Below are 21,485 nucleotides of genomic sequence, written 5' to 3' on the forward strand. Positions count from 1 at the left end.
CCTAGGGCTCAGGTCCTCCGAGAGAGAATGTATGTACCCATTGATTCTTGAATAATATAACTTAGATTTGCCTCATGAGCTTAGTTCAACCGTCTAATCCCATCAGAACCCAAAATATACAATTGTTTTACTCCAATATTTGGAGACAAAGTAAATGTAAACAAGCACTATATAGCCTCAACATGGTTAAAACTAGAATTTTGATATAGATTTTATTTTATATTAAATACATCAGTTAAGAACAAATTCTTATTTACAATGACGACCTACCCCGGCCAAACCCGGATGACGCTGTGCCAATTATGCGCTGCCCTATGGGACTCCCAATTACGGTCGGATGTGATGGAGCCTGGATTCGAACAAGGAATTGTAGTGATGCCTCTTGCCCTGAGATGTAGTGCCTTAGACCGCTGCGCCTTAGTGGCTGGTCAGTCCTTGCAATCTTAGCTTTGTCTATGAATTTGAGAGCAGTTACATTTTCCCAACCCTATCCCTAAGCTTTTTACAGAAACAGGAGAGGGGACTTCCCTTATTGTTTCAAACACTGATTGGCGCTTTAATGTGTAACGTAATAAGCAGTACCTTATTTGGATTTCAAACAGCTCGCATACGTTTTTCATTTCACCACGCCCTTTGAGCTATGACCCCACCCAATAAGCTCCTTTCTCTTCAGTGTAAACGGAAGTGAACAGTGACCAAGAACAAGTCCCACGTTAGTGTTTTTATTTTTGTTACATAGACGTTTATTAACACACTGGAACAAAACATATTCATATTTTAACTGCAAGCCGTTTAATTCGTGTTGGAGACAGCACTTGCTTGATAGATGTATTCTAAGTAACGCTAGCTAGCTGCTAACATTAGCTAACAATGCCAATGGATAACTTTAACGGTATGGGCTTTCACACTCAAATAGCCTCCATTATGGAGATGCTAGCGAATGCAGCCGTTGCAGAGATATGTACACTCGTAGACAACGACTATGCAGTGTTTCGTTTGGAAATAACTCAAAGCCAGAAAGAAAACAGGGCATTGCGGAGGAAACTACAGCTACTGGACCTGAAGGTGGCACGGGAACGCGCAGAGAGGACCATTCGAGAGCGCACCCTCGCAAGTCGAACCAGTAATGTCAAGATTCTTGACCGGTACAGAGGAATGGCAAGAGGTACATTTTGCAGAAGGCAGGGGCTGTCGCCCCGTTCTTCTCTTCATATAGCTCAGTGCCTGTTGCCCGGTTCTCCTCTGCACATGTGTTCAGATGTGTTAACCAGAATTTGGTCTTGGTCAGTTTTTGGAGAGTATGCAATAATTCCCCAGATTACTACATGACCAAAAGTATGTGGACACCTGCTTGTGTAACATCTTATTTCCAAAATCATGGGCATTAATATGTTGGTCCCCCTTTGCCTCATGAGCTTAGTTCAACTGTCTAACCCAATCAGAACCCAAAATATACAATTGTTTTATTCCAATACTTGTAAACAAAGTAAATGTAAACAAACACGATATAGCCTCAAAACATGGTTAAAACTAGAATTGTGATATAATGGATGGTCAGTCCTTGCATCCATAGCAAAAGTGGTTACATTTTTCCAACCCCTTTCCTCAGCTTGACATGGCCCTGTGTAGGGTGCCGTCTTACAGATGGGACGTTAAACGGGTGTCCTATCTGTGGTCACTAAAGATCCCATGGCACTTATCGTAAGAGTAGGGGTGTAGCTATACCCCAGGTCGTGCTGTAAATGAGAATGTGTTCTCAGTCAACTTACCTGGTAAAATAAGGGTTTAATAAATAAATAAAAAATAACAGCCTCCACTTTTCTGCGAAAGCTTTCCACTAGATGTTCAAACATTGCTGAGGGGACTTGCATCACATTCAGCCACAAGAGCATTAATTAGATCGGGTACTGATGTTGGGCGAGTAGGCCTGGTTCACAGTCGGCGTTCCGATTCATCCCGAAGGTGTTTGATGAGGTTGAGGTCAGGGCTCTGTGCAGACCAGTCAAGTTCTTCCACACCGATCTCGACAAACCATTTCTATATGGACCTCGCTTTGTGCACAGGGGCATTGTCATGCTGAAACTTGAAAGGGCCTATCCACAAAGTTGGAAGCACATAATCGTCTAGAATGTTATTGTTAAATAAAATAAAATGTTATTTGTCACATGCGCCGAATACAACAGGTGTAGACCTTACAGTGAAATGCTTACTTACAAGCCCTTAACCGACAATGCAGTTTTAAGAAAAATACGTGTTAAGAAAGTATTTACTAAAATAAACTGAAGTACAAAAAATAGAAGAAAAATACAAAATAATTAAAGAGCAACAATAAAATAACAATGGTGAGGCTATATACAGGGGGGGCTGGTACAGAGTCAATGTGTGGGGGCACAAGTTAGTCGAGGTAATTGAGGTACTGTAATATGTACATGTAGGTAGAGATAACGTGACTATGCATAGATAATAAACAGAGTGTAGCAGCAGTGTAAAATGGGGGGGACAATAGAAATAGTCTGGGTGGCCATTTGAATGGCTATTCAGGAGTCTTATGGCTTCAGGGTAGCAGCTGTTAAGAAGCCTTTTGGACCTAGACTTGGCGCTCCGGTACCGCTTGCCCTGCGGTAGCAGAGAGAACAGTCTTTGACTAGGGTGGCTGGAGTCTGGCAATTTTTAAGGTCTTCCTCTGACACCGCCTGGTATAGAGGTCCTGGCCCCAGTGATGTACTGGCATGAAGTTTGGCCCCAGTGATGTACTACGCTCTGTAGGGCCTTGCGGTGGGAGGCCGAGCAGTTGCCATACCAGGCGGTGATGCAACCAGTCACAGATTACCGACCATTTCGAATCCCTCCATACCTTCTCCGCTATGCTATCTGGTTTCAGAGCTGGTCATGGGTGCACCTCAGCCACGCTCAAGGTCCTAAACGATATCCTAACCGCCATCGATAAGAAACAATACTGTGCAGCCGTATTCATTGACCTGGCCAAGGCTTTCGACTCTGTCAATCACCACATCCTCATCGGCAGACTCGATAGCCTTGGTTTCTCAAATGATTGCCTCGCCTGGTTCACCAACTACTTCTCTGATAGAGTTCAGTGTGTCAAATCGGAGGGCCTGTTGTCCGGGCCTCTGGCAGTCTCTATGGGGGTGCCACAGGGTTAAATTCTTGGACCAACTCTCTTCTCTGTATACATCAATGATGTCACTCTTGCTGCTGGTGAGTCTCTGATCCACCTCTACGCAGACTAAACCATTCTGTATACTTCTGGCCCTTCTTTGGACACTGTGTTAACAACACTCCAGACGAGCTTCAATGCCATACAACTCTCCTTCCGTGGCCTCCAATTGCTCTTAAATGCAAGTAAAACTAAATGCATGCTCTTCAACCGTTCGCTGCCTGCACCTGCCCGCCCGTCCAACATTACTACTCTGGACGGTTCTGACTTAGAATATGTGGACAACTACAAATACCTAGGTGTCTGGTTAGACTGTAAACTCTCCTTCCAAACTCACATCAAACATCTCCAATCCAAAGTTAAATCTAGAATTGGCTTCCTATTTCGCAACAAAGCATCCTTCACTCATGCTGCCAAACATACCCTTGTAAAACTGACCATCCTACCGATCCTCGACTTCGGCGATGTCATTTACAAAATAGTCTCCAATACCCTACTCAATAAATTGGATGAAGTCTATCACAGTGCCATCCGTTTTGTCACCAAAGCCCCATATACTACCCAGCACTGCGACCTGTACGCTCTCGTTGGCTGGCCCTCGCTTCATACTCGTCGCCAAACCCACTGGCTCCAGGTCATCTACAAGACCCTGCTAGGTAAAGCCCCCCCTTATCTCAGTTCGCTGGTCACCAGAGCAGCACCCACCTGTAGCACGCGCTCCAGCAGATATATCTCTCTGGTCACCCCCAAAACCAATTCTTCCTTTGGCCGCCTCTCCTTCCAGTTCTCTGCTGCCAATGACTGGAACGAACTACAAAAATCTCTGAAATTGGAAACACTTATCTCCCTCACTAGCTTTAAGCACCAGCTGTCAGAGCAGCTCACAGATTACTGCACCTGTACATAGCCCATCTATAATTTAGCCCAAACAACTACCTCTCCCGCTACCGTATTTATTTATTTATTTTGCTCCTTTGCACCCCATTATTTCTATCTCTACTTTGCACATTCTTCCACTGCAAATCTACCATTCCAGTGTTTTACTTGCTATATTGTATTTACTTCGCCACCATGGCCTTTTTTTGCCTTTACCTCCCTTATCTCACCTCATTTCCTCACATTGTATATAGACTTATATTTCTACTGTATTATTGACTGTATGTTTGTTTTACTCCATGTGTAACTCTGTGTTGTTGTATGCGTCGAACTGCTTTGCTTTATCTTGACCAGGTCGCAATTGTAAATGAGAAATTGTTCTCAACTTGCCTACCTGGTTAAATAAAGGTGAAATAAAATAAAATACATGTAAATGATGGTTCAGCTGTATAACTTTTAGAGGATCTGAGGACCCATGCCAAAATATTTGCAGTCTCCTGAGGGGGAATAGGCGTTGTCGTGCCAGCATTTTCCTGGCATCCGCCAACCCAGATTCGTCCATCGGACTGCCAGATGGTGAAGCATGATTCATCACTCCAAAGAACGCGTTTCCACTGCTCCAGAGTCCAATGGCTGTGAGCTTTTCACCACTCCAGCAGACGCTTGGCATTGTGCATGGTGATCTTAGGCTTGTGTGCGGCTGCGCGGCAATGGAAACCCATTTCATGAAGCTCCCGACGAACAGTTCTTATGCTGACGTTGCTTCCAGAGGCAGTTTGGAACGCGGTAGTGAGTGTGGCAACCGAAGGACAGACGATTTTTACGTGCTTCAGCGGTCCCGTTGTGTGTCCTTGTATGACCTTAGCGGCTGAGCCGTTGTTGCTCCTAGACGTTTCCTGTTCACAATAACAGCACTTACAGTTGACCGGGGCAGCTCTAACAGGGCAGAAATTTGACGAACTGACTTGTTGGAAAGGTGGCATCGTATGACGTTGCCACGTTGAAAGTCACTGAGCCATTCTACTGCCAATGTTTGCCATGGAGATTACATGGGTGTGTGCTTGATGTTGTACACCTGTCAGCAATGGGTGTGGCTGAAATAGCAGAGTCCACTAATTTGAAGGGGTGTCCACATACTTTTATATATACAGTACCAGTCAAAAGTTTTGACACACCTACTCATTCAAGGGTTTTTCTTAATTTTTTACTATTTTCTACATTGTAGAATAATAGTGAAGACATCAAAACTATGAAATAACACATGAATCATGTAGTAACCAAAGAAATGTTAAACAAATCAAAATAGATTTTAGATTTTAGATTCTTCTAAGTAGCCACCCTTTGTCTTTGACAGCTTTGCACACTCTCAACCAGCTTCACCTGCAATGATTTTCCAACCATCTTGAAGGAGTTCCCACATATGCTGAGCACTTGTTGGCTGCTTTTCCTTTACTCTGCGGTCCAACTCATCCCAAACCATCTCATTTGGGTTGAGGTTGGGTGATTGTGGAGACCAGGTCATCTGATGCAGCACTCCATCAATCTCCTTCTTGATCAAATAGCCCTTCCACAGCCTGGAGGTGTGTTGGGTCATTGTCCTGTTGAAAACCAAATTATAGTCCCGCTAAGCACAAACCAGATGGGATGGCGTATCGCTGCAGAATGCTGTGGTAGCCATGCTGGTTAAGTGTGCCTTGAATTCTAAATAAATCACTGACAGTGTCACCAGCAAAGCACCCCCACACCATCACATGCGGAGACATCCGTTCACCAACTCTGCATCTCACAAAGCCACAGCGATCAAATTTGGACTCTTCAGACCAAAGAACAGATTTCCACTGGTCTAATGTCCTTTGCTCATGTCTTGGCCCAAACAAGTCTCTTCTTCTTATTGGTGTCCTTTAGTAGTGGTTTCTTTGCAGCAATTCGACCATGAAGGCCTGATTCACGCAGTCTCCTCTGAACAGTTGATATTGAGATGTGTCTGTTACTAGAACTCTGTGAAGCATTTATTTGGGCTGCAAATACTTATTTATTTTTTTACCCATTTTTCCTCTCAATTTCGTGGTATCCAATTGGTAGTTACAGTCTTGTCTCATCGCTGCAACTCCTGTACAGACTTGGGAGAGGCGAAGGTCGAGAGCCGTGCGTCCTCCGAAACACAACCCAACCAAGCTGCACTGCTTCTTGACACAATGCCCGCTTAATCCGGAAGCCAGCCACACCAATGTGTGTGAGGAAATGAGGAAACACCGTACACCTGGCGACCGTGTCAGCGTGCATGCGCCCGGCCCGCCATAGGAGTCGCTAGAGCGTGATGGGACAAGGACATCCCTGCCGGCCAAACCTTCCCCTAACCCGGACAACGCTGGGCCAATTGTTTGCCACCCCATGGGTCTCCCGGTCGCGGTTGGCTGCGACAGAGCTGGACACGAACCAGGATCTTTAGTGGCACTGCGACACTTGGGAGGCCCGGGGGTTGCAATTTCTGAGGCTGGTAACTCTAATGAACTTGTCCTTTGCAGCAGAGGTAACTCTGGGTCTTCCTTTCCTGTGGCGGTCCTCGTGAGAGCCAGTTTCATCATAGCGCTTGATGGTTTTTGCGACTGCACTTGACTGACCTTTGTGTCTTAAGGTAATGAGACACAAAGAAACTGTCGTTTCTCATTGCTTATTTGAGCTGTTCTTGCGATAATATGGATTTGGTCTTTTAACAAATAGGGCTATCTTCTGTATACCACCCCTACCTTGTCACAGCACAACTGATTGGCTCAAACACATTAACTTCTTCTTATGGCTGGGGGCAGTATTGAGTAGCTTGGATGAATAAGGTGCCCAGAGTAAACGGCCTGCTACTCAGTCCCAGTTGCTAATATATGCATATTATTAGTATATTTGAATAGAAAACACTCTGAAGTTTCTAAAACTGTTTGAATGATGTCTGTGAGTATAACAGAACTCATATGGCAGGCAAAAACCTGAGAAAAAATCCAACCAGGAAGTGGGAAATCTGAGCGTGGTCATTTTTCAACTCATTCCCTATTGAAGATACAGTGTGATATTGGTCATGTTGCATTTCCTAAAGCTTCCACTTGATGTCAACAGTCTTTAGAAACTTGTTTGAGGCTTCTACTGTAAAGGAGGGGCTCATAAGGTGTCTTTGAGTCAGTGGTCTGGCAGAGTGCCACAGGCTCGTGACGCTCTTTCACGTGAGAGGTAGCTCGCGTTCCATCGCATTTCTACAGACAGGAATTCTCCAGTTGGAACATTATTGAAGATTTATGTTGAAAACATCCTAAAGATTGATTCTATACATCGTTTGACATGTTTCTACGGACTGTAACGGAACTTTTTGACATTTCGTCTGCTCCTAGTGTACACGCTTCGTGACTTTGGATTTGTTTACAAAACGCGCTAACAAAAGTAGCTATTTGGACATAAATGATGGACATTATCGAACAAAACATACATTTATTGTGGAACTGGGATTCTTGAGAGTGCATTCTGATGAAGATCATCAAAGGTAAGTGAATATTTATCATGTTATTTCTGACTTCTGTTGACTGCACAATATGACGGATATCTTTTTGGCTGGTTTGGGCTCTGAGCGCCGTACTCAGATTATTGCATGGTTTGCATTTTCCGTAAAGCTTTTTTAAAATCTGACACAGCGGTTGCATTAAGGAGAAGTGGATCTAAAATTCCATGTATAACACTTGTATCTTTGATCAACGTTTATTATGAGTATTTCTGGAAATTGATGTGGCTCTCTGCAAAATCACTGGATGTTTTTGGAACTACTGAACATAACGCGCCAATGTATACTGAGATGTTTTGATATAAATATGAACTTTACCGAACAAAACATACATGTATTGTGTAACATGAAGTCCTATGAGTGTCATCTGATGAAGATCATCAAAGGTTAGTGATTCATTTTATCTCTATTTCTGCTTTTTGTGACTCCTGTCTTTGGCTGGAAAAATGGCTGTGTTTTTCTGTGACTTGGCAGTGACCTAACGCAATCGTTTGTGGTGCTTTCGCTGTAAAGCCTTTTTGAAATCGGACACTGTGGTGGGATTAACAACAAGATTACCTTTAAAATGGTATAAGATCCTTGTATGTTGGAGGAATTTTAATGATGAGATTTCTGTTGTTTGAATTTGGCGCCCTGCACTTTCACTGGCTGTCATATCAATCCCGTTTCTTAGCCATAAGAAGATTAAAAAAAACACTTCAACTTGGCCCAGTAAAATGGCTCTTTGGCTAACTTTGCTACAGCCTATGTGAACGAGCGTCAGCATTCTAGCTAACAACTGCTTCATCCAAAATAGATATTGTACAAAGATCACAACCAAATATAATGTTGGTGACTGTTCAAGCAATAATCAAAACAACACTGTAAGTCAGGGGTCGAGAACCTATGGCTCCGAGCCAGGTGTGGCTCTTTTGATGATTGCATCTGGCTCGCAGATAAAACAAAATATTCTCACTTTTTTTTTCTTTTTTTAAATTTTTAATTTTATCCCCTTTTCTCCCCAATTTTCGTGGTATCCAATCGCGCGAACCCAGAGACTCTGGTGGTGCAGCTAGCACTGCGATGCAGTGCTCTAGACCACTGCGCCACCCGGGAGGCCTATTCTCACTTGTTTTAATCCATCCATCGATTTTTCACTGCCCATGTCCTGTTCAGGGCTGCAGGAGCAATTGTCCATTATTTTATTGTTTTACCTGAGCATAACACAAAAACAAAAGGACTTATTAGCTACTCTGTTTACGATTTTGTGTCATGGAGGACTGATTGGGCTCACAATTGCTTCGAGATGAAAAATAAATGCTGCTCTTAGAATAGCATGTTTTAAGCACAACTGAAAAGTGCTATTTGCATGTGAAAAATGTATGCCATATGATGCATTTGCTATAGGCCTATTGTTTACGTTTTTGTTGGTGACACTTTGATACTTTGATCATTTGCAGCTGTCTATCAAAAGTGTGCGAGTTTGAGCATACTGTATTAGCGAGCTGTTGGCTAGAGTGCACGTGCCACGATCAGAGTTTGTTATTTAATACAACAGTTCGTGACAAAACTATCGGCAGAGTTGAAAATGGGATGGAAACACATTGAACATTCAATTTTTATTCGGTGTATTGAAACTTAAGCGAAAGACGTGTCATCGTGCACTGATTTTTATGTGAAACGAGTCCGTTTGGTGGAAACACACCCCTGGTGGTAAAATGAGCATACTTTCTTAATGCAGATTTGAGAATATTCACATGAAAATCTGTCACCAATTGGATGGAAACGTATCTATTGAGAAAACAGAAAGGTCTCAAATCATTTTCATGGTAGACCTTCAAGGTCATGGTAGACCTTACTCAATCCCCTCTCATTCGGCCCCACTTCACAGTAGAAGCATCAGACAAGGTTCTAAAGACTGTTGACATCTAGTGGAAGCCTTAGGAAGTGCAAAATGACCCATATCCCATTGTGTATTTGATAGGTGATGAGTTGAAAACCTACAAACCTCAGATTTCCCACTTCCTGGTTGGATTTTTTCTCAGGTTTTTGCCTGCCATATGAGTTATGTTATACTCACAGACATCATTCAAACAGTTTTAGAAACTTCAGAGTGTTTTCTATCCAAACAGACTAATACTATGCATATATTAGCAACTGGGACTGAGGAGCAGGCAGTTTACTCTGGGCACCTCTGGGCACCTTTTCATCCAAGCTACTCAATACTGCCCCTGCAGCCATAAGAGGTTTTAAGTATAAAGCAGTTGATTTGAGATGACACATACATTATATTAAGCAGGACATTCATATGAGCCTTATAATCCAAAAGTAGTTTGAAATGCATTCATAAGATATATGTAAATATATTTTGGGGGGGCGGCGTTCTATGACAACTCCTCCGTGTTCTGCAACCAAATTGCGCATATCGCCCTCGTGCAGCAATATTTGCAAACACAGAAAGGGGTCTATACCTTTGAGTAGACAATAGCTAACCTAACAACCTATTTTCCCCCAATCACTTTCTCAGGTGAAGGACATCTCACTGGAGGCCACAGGCGCTTTGAGAAGCCAGCAGGACACAATACATGGAGAGATGACCAACCAATCACTGTTGATGAGGGGAGTGGAACCTTAACCAAGCACGTGATAGAGGATAGGGTAACATTGTTGCATTAATAATTACAGTTACTTTGTAAATCAAATGTGGCTGATTTATTTCAGAAAGGCTCCACTCAGCTATTCATTTGCTTACATGTACATCTGCCATAGGGGAGCTTGTGAGACTTCCCTAGGACATTGTTATCCAATTGTACTCATGTACCAGTAATAACCTCCTCTCTTCTTGTGTCAGTCTGCAGATGTAGAGACTGCAGGTCCTGGGGTCAAGCTGGAAAGGTCTGAAGGAGAGGAAGCTCCACTGCACAGTAGAGACATCCAAACTGGAGTGGCTGGAGCGACCCCTGTAGCCACAGAGGACCCCACCACCGCCCCAGTGCAGCCCAGGACCCGACGCAGCATGACGGAGGTCAGTGGAACGCAGATTGCCATCCTCAAGTCAGAAACAGACACCCAAGGCTTTAACTGTAACACACAGGCTCTTACACACAGGATCTGACCACAGATCAGACTCAGAGAGACTGGGTCTGGGGAGACTGGGCTGTCCTGGTATTTCACCAGAGCCAGAGAACGGTTCATTCCCATGGGGATGGTGATGGTGACACGTTAGAAACTGGTGGTGGTGATCCTGCTTGTTCTTACACTACAGAGATGGACCCTGGCAACATGCCCTTAGGTTTAGACACACAGACTGATTTAGAGGGGACTGGAACCGGTACAGTAGTAGTGTATACTCTGAACGGTGCCAAGATAAGAAAGGGGAGGGTCTGGTCGTAGATGAAGTGACTGTGACGTTCCTACAACATGGAATGCAGATAATCACCTAGGTGACGGACACTCACAGGGCAGAGATTTCTTAGATTACAGGGAAAGCTTAGAGAAATGTTTACGACCCACTCCCCTTCAAACACGTTGAGGGATCGCGACCCAGTGTCCACGCTGATGGGGCCTTCCGATTCATGCGGCCATGTCCTTTTCGATCAGGTATTGGACTCAAGCGACATGCCTAGAGCTCAGGCTCAGGGAGTCGGAGCCACATCAGGCAATCGTAAAGAGAACGGGTCTTCTGCATGTTCTGTAACAAAGGCTTCAGCTGCCCCCAGAAGGTGGAGATCCACAAGAGGGTCCATACGGGAGAAACCCTACAGCTGTACACACTGTCACATGCGATTCGTTGAAGCTGGCACCCTGAAGAAGTATCAGAGGGTCCACACAGGGATGAAACGCTACAGCTGCCCCCACTGTGAGAAGCGGTTCTGCCACCAGCACCATCTGAAGAGGGACCTGAAGGTCCACACAGGAGAATGGTCGTTCGCCTGTACGCTAAGGGAATGGAAAATAAGTCTGGAAACAAAGCAGATTGGCAAACATTTAATAAATTGACAAATCATGTAACTAAACTAAACAAAAAGAAGAAGAAACTATACAATGGAACAAAGATAAATTATATAAAGAATTACAATAAAAAGCTTTGGAGTTCTTAAATGAAATTCTAGGCATTAAAGCTAACTCGGCTCCATCCTTCATTGAGGCTGATGGCTCATTCATAACAAAACCCTTTGATATTGCCAACCACTTTAATAACTTTTTTGTTGACAAGATTAGCATGACATGCAAACAAGAAATGCTGAGCCTTCATATTCATGCATAACACACCAAATTATGAAAGACAAGCGCTGTAGCTTTGAATCCCGCAAAGTTAGTGTGGAAGAGATTTGTTTTTTTTATGTGCGATCTATAAATAAGGACAAACCACCTGGAACTGACTACCTGGATGGTAAATTACTGAGATTTGTTGCGGAATATATTGCGACTCCTATTTTCCAGATATTCAATCTAAGCCTAGAAGACAGAGTGTGCCCTCAGGCCTGGAGGGAGGCAAAGGTCATTCCGCTGCCCAAAGATAGCAAAGCACCTTCAATCAAATACAATGTTATTTTACAGAAAACAAATTAACAACAGACTTTCAGCATGCTTATAGGGAAGGGCACTCAACATACTCGGCACTGACACGACTGATGATTGGCTGAAAGAAATTGTTAAGAAGATTGTGGGAGTTGTTATGTTAGACTTTGATATCATTGATCATAACATATTGCTGAAAAAACGTAGGTGTTATGGATTAATATCCTCTGCCTTATCATGGATGGACAGTTACCAATCCAATAGAACACAGAGGGTTTTCTTTAATGGAAGCCTCTCTAATGCAAATTTGAATTTGTGTGGTGTACCGCAGGGCAGCCGGCTTGGACCATTATTGTTTTCTGTGTTTACTAAATGATCTTCCACTGACTTTGAATAAAGCCATGTACAATGACGACTCAACAGTATACACTGCGGGTGTAAAATAAATAACTGACACCCTTAACATAGAGCTCCAGTCAGTTTTAGAATGGGTAACTAGCAATAGTCTGGTGCTAAATATCTCAAAAAACGAAAGCCCTAATTTCCGGAAAAAATCACTGGCTCAACCCTAAAACTCATTTGGATCTATTATTGAATAATGTGGCAATTGAGCAAGTTGAAGAGACTAAACTGCTGGGTATCACTCTAGATAGCAAGCTATCATGGTCAAAACATATAGACTCAATAGTTACTAAAATGGGAAGGCGTTACTCTGCTTTCTTGATATCGCAGTCAACCAGACAGGTCCTACAGGTCCAAGTTTTGTCGCACCTAGACTACTTTCCTGTTGTGTGGTCAGGTGCAGCAAAGAAGAACATAGGCAAATTGCAGTTGGTCCAAAACAGAGCAGCAGGTATTGCACTTAGATGTACACAGAGGGCGAATGTCAAAGTTGAGGAGAGATTGACTACATCACTGTTGGTCTTTGTGCAAGGTGTTGATGCGTTGAAGGTACCGAACTATCTGTTCAAGCAGTTGGCACACAGTGCGGACACTTATCGGTATCACACAAGACATGCAACCGGAGGTCTCTTCACAGTCTCCAGGTCTGTGAAGATTATCTATATTATGTATTTTATTTGTTGTGTTTCCTGCTTGGACCCCAGGAAGAGTCACCGCTGCCTTGACAGCAGCTCATTGAGGATCCTAATAAAATACGAAATAAAAAAATAAACCGCAGTAGTGTGTCCTTTTCTGCAACAACTAAGAGCGTTGAAGCTCAGACATTGTGTGATATATATATATATATATAAAAGCCTAAAAAGTCTAACATATTGTGTTTGTAGTGTGTAAGTTATATGATGATCACAAATGCCTATTTCCATTCAACTACTTAATGTTTTTACAAGATGCTTTTAATGAGAAAATTCATGTAGTTTATCAAGTTCATGCAGAATTGTAGTTGAGACATGTATGTGGTTTTCAGATGGTGTATTCAAAACTTGTTTATGTTTAATAAACACAAAATGGGACTTTTCATTCTAAGACTTCCATTGACAGTCTCTTTAGTATACATCACATCTGATCTCACCCTATTCTGCATACACCCGACAGTAGTTTTATCTTTATAATCAATATACACTTACTAAATATACCTACACATACCCACACACTAACAAACACCTACTGTACACCTCAAAATAGTTTAGTCAGGTTTTATCTGATGATGACTTTTGACTTATCATAGCTGACTTATTTACCCACAACATCATATTTACACTGAGTGCACAATACATTAGGAACCACATCCTAATATTGAGTTTCACCCCCTTTTGCCCTATTAACAAATCAAATCAAATACATTTTTATTGGTCACATACACATGGTTAGCAGATGTTATTGCGAGTGTAGCGAAATGCTTGTGCTTTTAGTTCTGACAGTGCAGTAATATCTAACAAGTAATCTAACAATTCCCCAACAACTACCTAATACACACAAATCTAAGTAAAGTGATGGAAAAACGGCATCTACAAGCATTCCACAGGGATGCTGGCCCATGTTGACTCCAATGCTTCCGACAGTGTCAAGTTGGCTGGATGTCCTTTGGGTGGTGGACCATTCTGTTGAGTGTGAAAACCCCAGCAGCGTTGCAGTTCTTGACCCACTCAAACTGGTGTGCCTGGCACCTACTACCATACCCCTTTCAAAGGCACTTACATCCTTTGTCTTGCCCATTCACCCTCTGATTGGCACACATACACAATCCATGTGTCAATTATCTCAAGGTTTGAAAATTATTTCTTTAACTTGTCTCCTCCCCTTCATCGACACTGATTGAAGTGGATTTAACAAGTGACATCAAGAAGGGATCCTAGCTTTCACCTGGTCAGTCTATGTCATGGAAAGAGCGGGTGTTCCTAATGTTTTGTACACTCAGTTTATGTCCACCTTGATGGTTTTAACAACAACAAAGCAACAGTAAACATGTCGAGACAGGAGATCTGCTTGTTCACCTTTAGGAATTTCAGTTGATTGCTATAGCGCCCTCTTGGGCCAATCAGTGTCATTTTGTAAGTGCCAGGGCCCGGTTTCCCAAAATGGTGCTAATGATGAACTTAGCCTTAAGATGCTTTTGGGAAACTGGGCCCAGATCTCTATGGCAAGATGTTTCATTAATCCAACTTTAGTCAAATTCGGGCCAGTGGTGTCTGAGATATTGCGTGTGACTAACGTGCATACAGAGACAGTTCCATAGTCCCCTCTCTCCGATTTCATCGTGGGGGACAATGAAGTAATTCTGTAACTACAGTATAGGACTCAAACATAGTGGGGATGGGGAAACACTCCATGTTGAAAGTGTGTTTATTATCTGTGTGTATGTACCTGAGGGAGTGTATGTCTGTGTAATCTGTATCACCTTTCTCTTCCAGGAGGAGGGTCCAGAGGTGCTTTTGGTGAAGGATGAGGGGTGTGAGGAGGGTCTGGGGAACCATGAGGGGACCATGGTCATGGAGGACAACCAGACTACACCTCCTCCTGAACCCACAGAGGAACCAGCTGAGCAGCACAGGACCACATACAGTCTCACTGAGGTGAGCCCACTGTGAACTACTGTCTGATACTAGGATCAGTTTTGCCTTTTAGATTATAATGAATAAGACTATATAGACTATATACATGATCCTTGATCAGTATTTCTACTCTGAGACTCTTTGTGGATACGGGTCCAGGTCTTGATTAATTTTGCATGAAGTGTGGGACCATGCCTTTGAATTATCAAACCATTAGTGTCAAGTAATCAATTCAACTAACATGTTTACATAGTACTCATAGCAATCCCTCATTGCCCAATCAGAAGATGCTCCTTAGCAGGGTGCTCATATCAGATTTCTTGATCCAACATCCTCTCACTCTGTATCTCTTACAGTCAGTAGACATGGAGGATGGGAAGATTGATCTGCTGCTAGTCAAAGAGGAGACAATAGAAGACGGACCAGAGAGCATTGATCTGCTGAGTCAACTAAAGATGGGGGAGCAAGGTAAGGGACAAATACATATAGCTTACATACAGTAATAGAGCTTCAATGGGAATAGTGCCTAGCTATTATTTTTTTAATTTTCTTCATTCATCAAATTCAATCAATTCAACTTATGTTTACATACAAAAACACATATAATGTATGAAATTAACCAGGTAATTGCAACAACAACAAAACTCCATATGTAGAGTTCTCTGCCATGTTTGTAAAGTCTATTTTCTAACCTCTTCCTGCAGGTGGTTGGCTGGAGGCTAACAGAGGAGACTGGGTAGCCATCTTAGATTCCCCCTACCAGGAAGGTGCAGCCAAGGGGCCTGGGGACAACATCACTGAGCAGGCGAGGACCAGAGGCGACATAGTGGAAGTCAGTGGATGGGACAGCGTCCTCAACTCTGGGCTGGGGAACAACACTGTTAACCACAACCAGAAACAGACAGTCGGACACAAAACAATGTCCGAACTTAGTCTCCATGACAACAGACTGGCTGAGACCAGGGCGAGGCGTAGATTTGGAGGTGTCCCTATTCGGCTGGCGAGAACAGACACAGACTCGGCTAGCGATGCTCCATCCTGCTCCTATAGTTGTGATTCAGAGAGACTGATGGCGCTTCAGGTTAACCCCGTAACAGGTGCTGCCTTCAGCCTGCCTTCTATAGGATCTATCAACTGGAACATGGACCCTGCGACCACACAGACACTCCCTGGCCTTCGTCCTCCTCACACTCTGCTAATGTTAAACCAGACCTCAGACAATGCCAGTGCCTCAACACTAAATGGCTACACAAGCCCATTGACAAATGAGAGTAGTAGAGATGGAATCAGTAAAGGTGGCAGCGCCAAGGAGAAGCGCTTCCCGTGTTCGTTCTGTGGGAAAGCCTTCAGTTTCCCCAAACAGGTGGAGATCCACCAGAGGATGCACACGGGGGAGAAACCATTCGGCTGCCAACTGTGCCGGGCCAGTTTCTCCGACTCGTCCAACCTGAAGAGGCACCAGAGGGTCCATACAGGGGAGAAACCCCACAGCTGCCCCCAGTGTGAGAAGAGGTTCTCCCGCCAGGACCAGCTGAAGATGCACCTGAAGGTCCACACGGGAGAGAGGCCGTTCGCCTGTACGCACTGTGGGAAGAGGTTCTCAGAGAGGAGCTACCTCAGAATACACCAGCAGAAAATGCACATGGCCCATGTATAGAGTATAGTGACATGTAATGTAGTATTAGTAAGTTTGTTAATTCTGTTGGTGTTGGATGTAGAAGGAACTGGATGTGTTGAACTGAGGAAAGAATTAGTAGATGAAATGGTGATGATAGTTGGTGTGATGGTGTCTGTAAAAATGCTTCACTGATGAAAATGGACAACCTTGTCCTGTTGTTTGAATTTTGGTGTTTTATAATGAGGAAATGTTTACTTGACATGAAGCTGTGTGTAATGTAATGTTAAACCTTTTCCAAATTATTCTAAAATGAATTTGATCAAAGTGAGGGTACCAGATTTACAGAAAAGGTACCTTACAAAAACCCTTGATTTCAATGTTCAACAAATCATACAACTCTTTTTAATGACTCATTTTAAAGCAGTCTTTTTAATTACATTTTTTTAATCATCACTTTGTCTAATAATTCGCTGTGTTTATTTTTTTAATAGAATGCCAAAATATATTTTTAATAATTTATTTCCCTGAGACTCCACTGAAATGCTTAGTCTGATCGTGTGGAGATTAGGAATCAAATTTGAATATGAAATTATATATTTACATACACAGCCCTGATTGGCTGATACGCGGGGTCTAGATAACTTCCACAGGTGTGTAGGCTACTTTGTCTTGTCATCAAAACAAAAGTAATCTTAATATCATTGTTGTACGTTTTCCAATAGGTCACCAGAAGATGCAGGACCAGAACAGACTTTTTGCATGGTGGACCATCCTGGCCTATACCCTATCTGCCGTGTACTGTAGATAGAGGGGGGAGAACAAGTATTTGAGACACTGCCGATTTTGCAGGTTTTCCTACTTACAAAGCATGTAGAGGTCTGTCATTTTTATCATAGGTACACTTCAACTGTGAGAGACGGAATCTAAAACAAAAATCCAGAAAATCACATTGTATGATTTTTAAGTAATTAATTTGCATTTTATTGCATGACATAAGTATTTGATCACCTACCAACCAGTAAGAATTCCGGCTCTCACACACCTGTTAGTTTTTCTTTAAGAAGCCCTCCTGTTCTCCACTCGTTACCTGTATTAACTGCACCTGTCTGAACTCGTTACCTGTATAAAAGACACCTGTCCACACACTCAATCAAACAGACTCCAACCTCTCCACAATGGCCAAGACCATAGAGCTGTGTAAGGACATCAGGGATAGAATTGTAGACCTGTACAAGGCTGGGATGGGATGGGATACAGGACAATAGGCAAGCAGCTTGGTGAGAAGGCAACAACTGTTGGCGCAATTATTAAAAAAATGGAAGAAGTTCAAGATGATGACGATCAATCACCCTCGGTCTGGGGCTCCATGCAAGATCTCACCTCGTGGGGCATCAATGATCATGAGGAAGGTGAGGGATCAGCCCAGAACTACACGGCAGGACCTGGTCAATGACCTGAAGAGAGCTGGGACCACAGTCTCAAAGAAAACCATTAGTAACACACTACGCCGTCATGGATTAAAATCCTGCAGCGCACGCAAGGTCCCCCTGCTCAAGCTAGCGCATGTCCAGGCCCGTCTGAAGTTTGCCAATGACCATCTGGATGATCCAGAGGAGGAATGGGAGAAGGTCATGTGGTCTGATGAGACAAAAATAGAGCTTTTTGGTCTACACTCCACTCGCCGTGTTTGGAGGAAGAAGAAGGATGAGTACAACCCCAAGAACACCATCCCAAAAAGTCCGTATTGAAAGTCTGTATTGCCCAGCGACAGCCCCGAAACCTGAAGGATCTGGAGAAGGTCTGTATGGAGGAGTGGGCCAAAATCCCTGCTGCAGTGTGTGAAAACCTGGTCAAGAACTACAGGAAACGCATGATCTCTGTAATTGCAAACAAAGGTTTCTGTACCAAATATTAAGTGCTGCTTTTCTGATGTATCAAATACTTATGTCATACAATAAAATGCAAATGAATTACTTAAAAATCATACAATGTGATTTTCTGGATTTTTGTTTTAGATTCCGTCTCTCACAGTTGAAGTGTACCTATGATACACATTACCGACCTCTACATGCTTTGTAAGTAGGAAAACCTGCAAAATCGGCAGTGTATCAAATACTTGTTCTCCCCACTGTATGTGGTAGTGGTGGAGTAGGGGCCTGAGGGCACACAGTGTGTTGTAAAGTCTGAAATCTGTGAATGTGTTGTCATGTTTTTATTGTATAAACTGCCTTAATTTTGATGAACCCCAGGCAGCAGCTAATGGGGATCCATAATAAATGAAACTATTATTTACAGGGCAGACTATATGGTATAATCTTCAGTATCATCAATAAAGCATAGAATCAATCAGATCAAGCGTTAACTGGCGATACCTGATGTTTTTGTGGTGTCGGAGGTAGAACTGCGTTGCAGCTGTCAAATCGGTGAGCAGCTGCTCTTGTGATTATGGTCACGAAGCCACACCCGCCCCCTCGAGTTAGTTCAAAACAAGAAAGTGTAGGCTATGTAGAAATAATTACATTCAAATTGAAAAATCATTCAACTAAATAATGAGGATCTCTATCATCCTAATCGAGGTGTAGATTACATTTTACATTCCAGTGTTCAAACTTGTAAACAAGGCTGCATATTATTTCTGTTACTGCGACTCCGTGCAGCTAATGGCAATGTCCGCTTTAGTCATAATGCTAGGAGCCCCTTGTGGATTTGACAGCTCTAACACAGTTCCACCTCCGACACCACCAAAACAACCGCTATGTGAATGTCGACAACATTTTACGAACTAGACTTTGTGATGATACTGGAGATGATAACTGATTTACATTTTTCGAATGAATACACATTTTGGAATGTTTTGCTGTTGAAAGTAAATAAAGAAACCAGACTGCAATGAAAGATTGTTGTCATTCTTCATAAATGATCCTTTCAGTTATTGACATAACATAATAAACATAATAAACAGATCGTAAACACGGTAATGATAGTCCAAATCATGGCATGAAAGTGTCTATTCAAGTTATGTGCTCAAGCCAGACGGATTACCAGGATGTGTACTCAAAAGCATGTGCGGACCGACTGGCAAGTGGCTTCACTGACATTTCCAATCTCTCCCTGACCGTGTCTGTAATACCTACATGTTTCAAACAGACCACCATAGTCCCTGTGCCCAAGAAAGCCAAGGTAACCTGCCGAAATGATTACCGCCCCGTAGCACTCACGTCGGTGAGCCATGAAGTGCTTTGAAAGGCTGGTCATGGCTCACATCAACCATCATGCCAGAAACCCGAGACCCACTCCAATTTGCATACTGCCCCAACAGATCCACAGATGACGCAATCTCAATCGCATTCCACATTACCCTTTCCCACCTGGACATAATGAATACCTATGTGAGAATGCTGTTCACTGACTACAGCTCAGCGTTCAACACCATAGTGCCCACGAAGCTCATCACTTAGCTAAGGACCCTGGGACTAAACACCTCCCTCTGCAACTGGATCTTGGACTTCCTGACAAGCCGCCCCCAGGTGGTAAGGGTAGGCAACAACACATCTGCCATGCTAATCCTCAACACTGGGGTCCCTCAGAGGTGTGTGCTTAGTCCCCTCCTGTACTCACTGTTCACCCACGACTGCGTAGCCAAGCACGACTCCAACACCATCACTAAGTTTGCTGATGACACAACACTGGTAGGCCTGATCGACGACAACGATGAGACAGCTTATAGGGAGGAGGTCAGAGACCTGGCAGTGTGGTGCCAGGACAACAACCTCTCCCTCAATGTGAGCAAGACAAAGGAGCTGATCGTGGACTATAGGAAAAGGAGGGCCGAACAGGCCCCCATTAACATCGACGGGGCTGTAGTAGAGCGGGTTGAGGGTTTCAAGTTCCTTGGTGATCACATCACCAACAAACTATCATGGTCCAAACACACCAAGACAGTTGTGAAGAGGGCACGACAACACCTTTTCCCCCTCAGGAAACTGAAAAGATTTGGCATGGGTCCCCAGATCTTCAAAACGTTACACAGCTGCACCATCGAGAGCATCCTGACCGGTTGCATCACCGCCTGGTATGGCAACTGCTCGGCATCTGACCGTAAGGCACTACAGAGGGTAGTGCGTACGGCCCAGTACATCACTGGGGCCAAGCTTCCTGACATCCAGGACCTATATTCTAGGTGGTGTCAGAGGAAGGCCCAAAAAATTGTCAAAGACTCCAGTCACCCAAGTCATAGACAGTTCTCTATGCTACCTCACGGCAAGCGGTACCTGAGCATCAAGTCTAGGACCAAAAGGCTCATTAACAGCTTGTACCCCACAAGCCATAAGACTGCTGGACAATTAAGCCACTCAGACTATTTACATTGACTCCCCCCCACACACAATTTTTTGTGTTACCTTTTGATTTTATTTATTTATTTTCACTTTAGATTATTTAGTAAATATTTTCTTAACTCTATTTCTTGAACTGCATTGTTGGTTAAGGGCTTGTAAGTAAGCATTTCACGGTAAGTTCTACACCTGTTGTACTCGGCGCATGTGACAAATACAATTTGGTTTGATTTGATTTGAAGCCTGTAATGTGTTCTTGTGAGAGGTAAACAGATTATGGTGAAAGTAATAGGGGGTTAGCTAAACATAATCAGATAGGAGGTATAGAGCAGCAACAGAGTAGTCATCGATGGTATAAAGTACAAAAAAGTAGGGGTTTTATTTACATTGTTATCACCAGATTTCCCCAACACTGACATTACTATACACAACT

The 21,485-nt window shown here is 43.3% G+C and overlaps 1 protein-coding gene across 1 annotated transcript; it reads left to right on the forward strand.

The window, feature by feature from the left end:
• The first annotated feature begins 653 nt into the window (after positions 1 to 653).
• On the forward strand, positions 654 to 21,090 carry LOC129841445 (neurotrophin receptor-interacting factor homolog). Its single transcript, XM_055909711.1, has 6 exons — positions 654 to 1,165; positions 10,096 to 10,226; positions 10,420 to 10,593; positions 14,960 to 15,121; positions 15,457 to 15,568; positions 15,805 to 21,090. Exons 1-6 carry the CDS (start codon positions 871 to 873, stop codon positions 16,755 to 16,757), a joined length of 1,827 nt encoding a protein of 608 aa, XP_055765686.1. The 5' UTR covers positions 654 to 870; the 3' UTR covers positions 16,758 to 21,090.
• Positions 21,091 to 21,485: the final 395 nt, after the last annotated feature.

This window comes from Salvelinus fontinalis, chromosome 42, assembly GCF_029448725.1.
Source record: "Salvelinus fontinalis isolate EN_2023a chromosome 42, ASM2944872v1, whole genome shotgun sequence".
Classification (NCBI taxonomy): domain Eukaryota; kingdom Metazoa; phylum Chordata; class Actinopteri; order Salmoniformes; family Salmonidae; genus Salvelinus; species Salvelinus fontinalis.

What these genes read in the sequence shown, in the direction of transcription:
- LOC129841445 (XM_055909711.1), top strand. Translation starts at nt 871, where the DNA reads ATGCCAATGGATAACTTTAACGGTATGGGCTTTCACACTCAAATAGCC. An exon ending in GTACAGAGGAATGGCAAGAG is followed by an intron (nt 1,166 to 10,095) that starts GTACATTTTGCA and finishes TCACTTTCTCAG; the next exon opens with GTGAAGGACATCTCACTGGA. An exon ending in CCACATACAGTCTCACTGAG is followed by an intron (nt 15,122 to 15,456) that starts GTGAGCCCACTG and finishes TATCTCTTACAG; the next exon opens with TCAGTAGACATGGAGGATGG.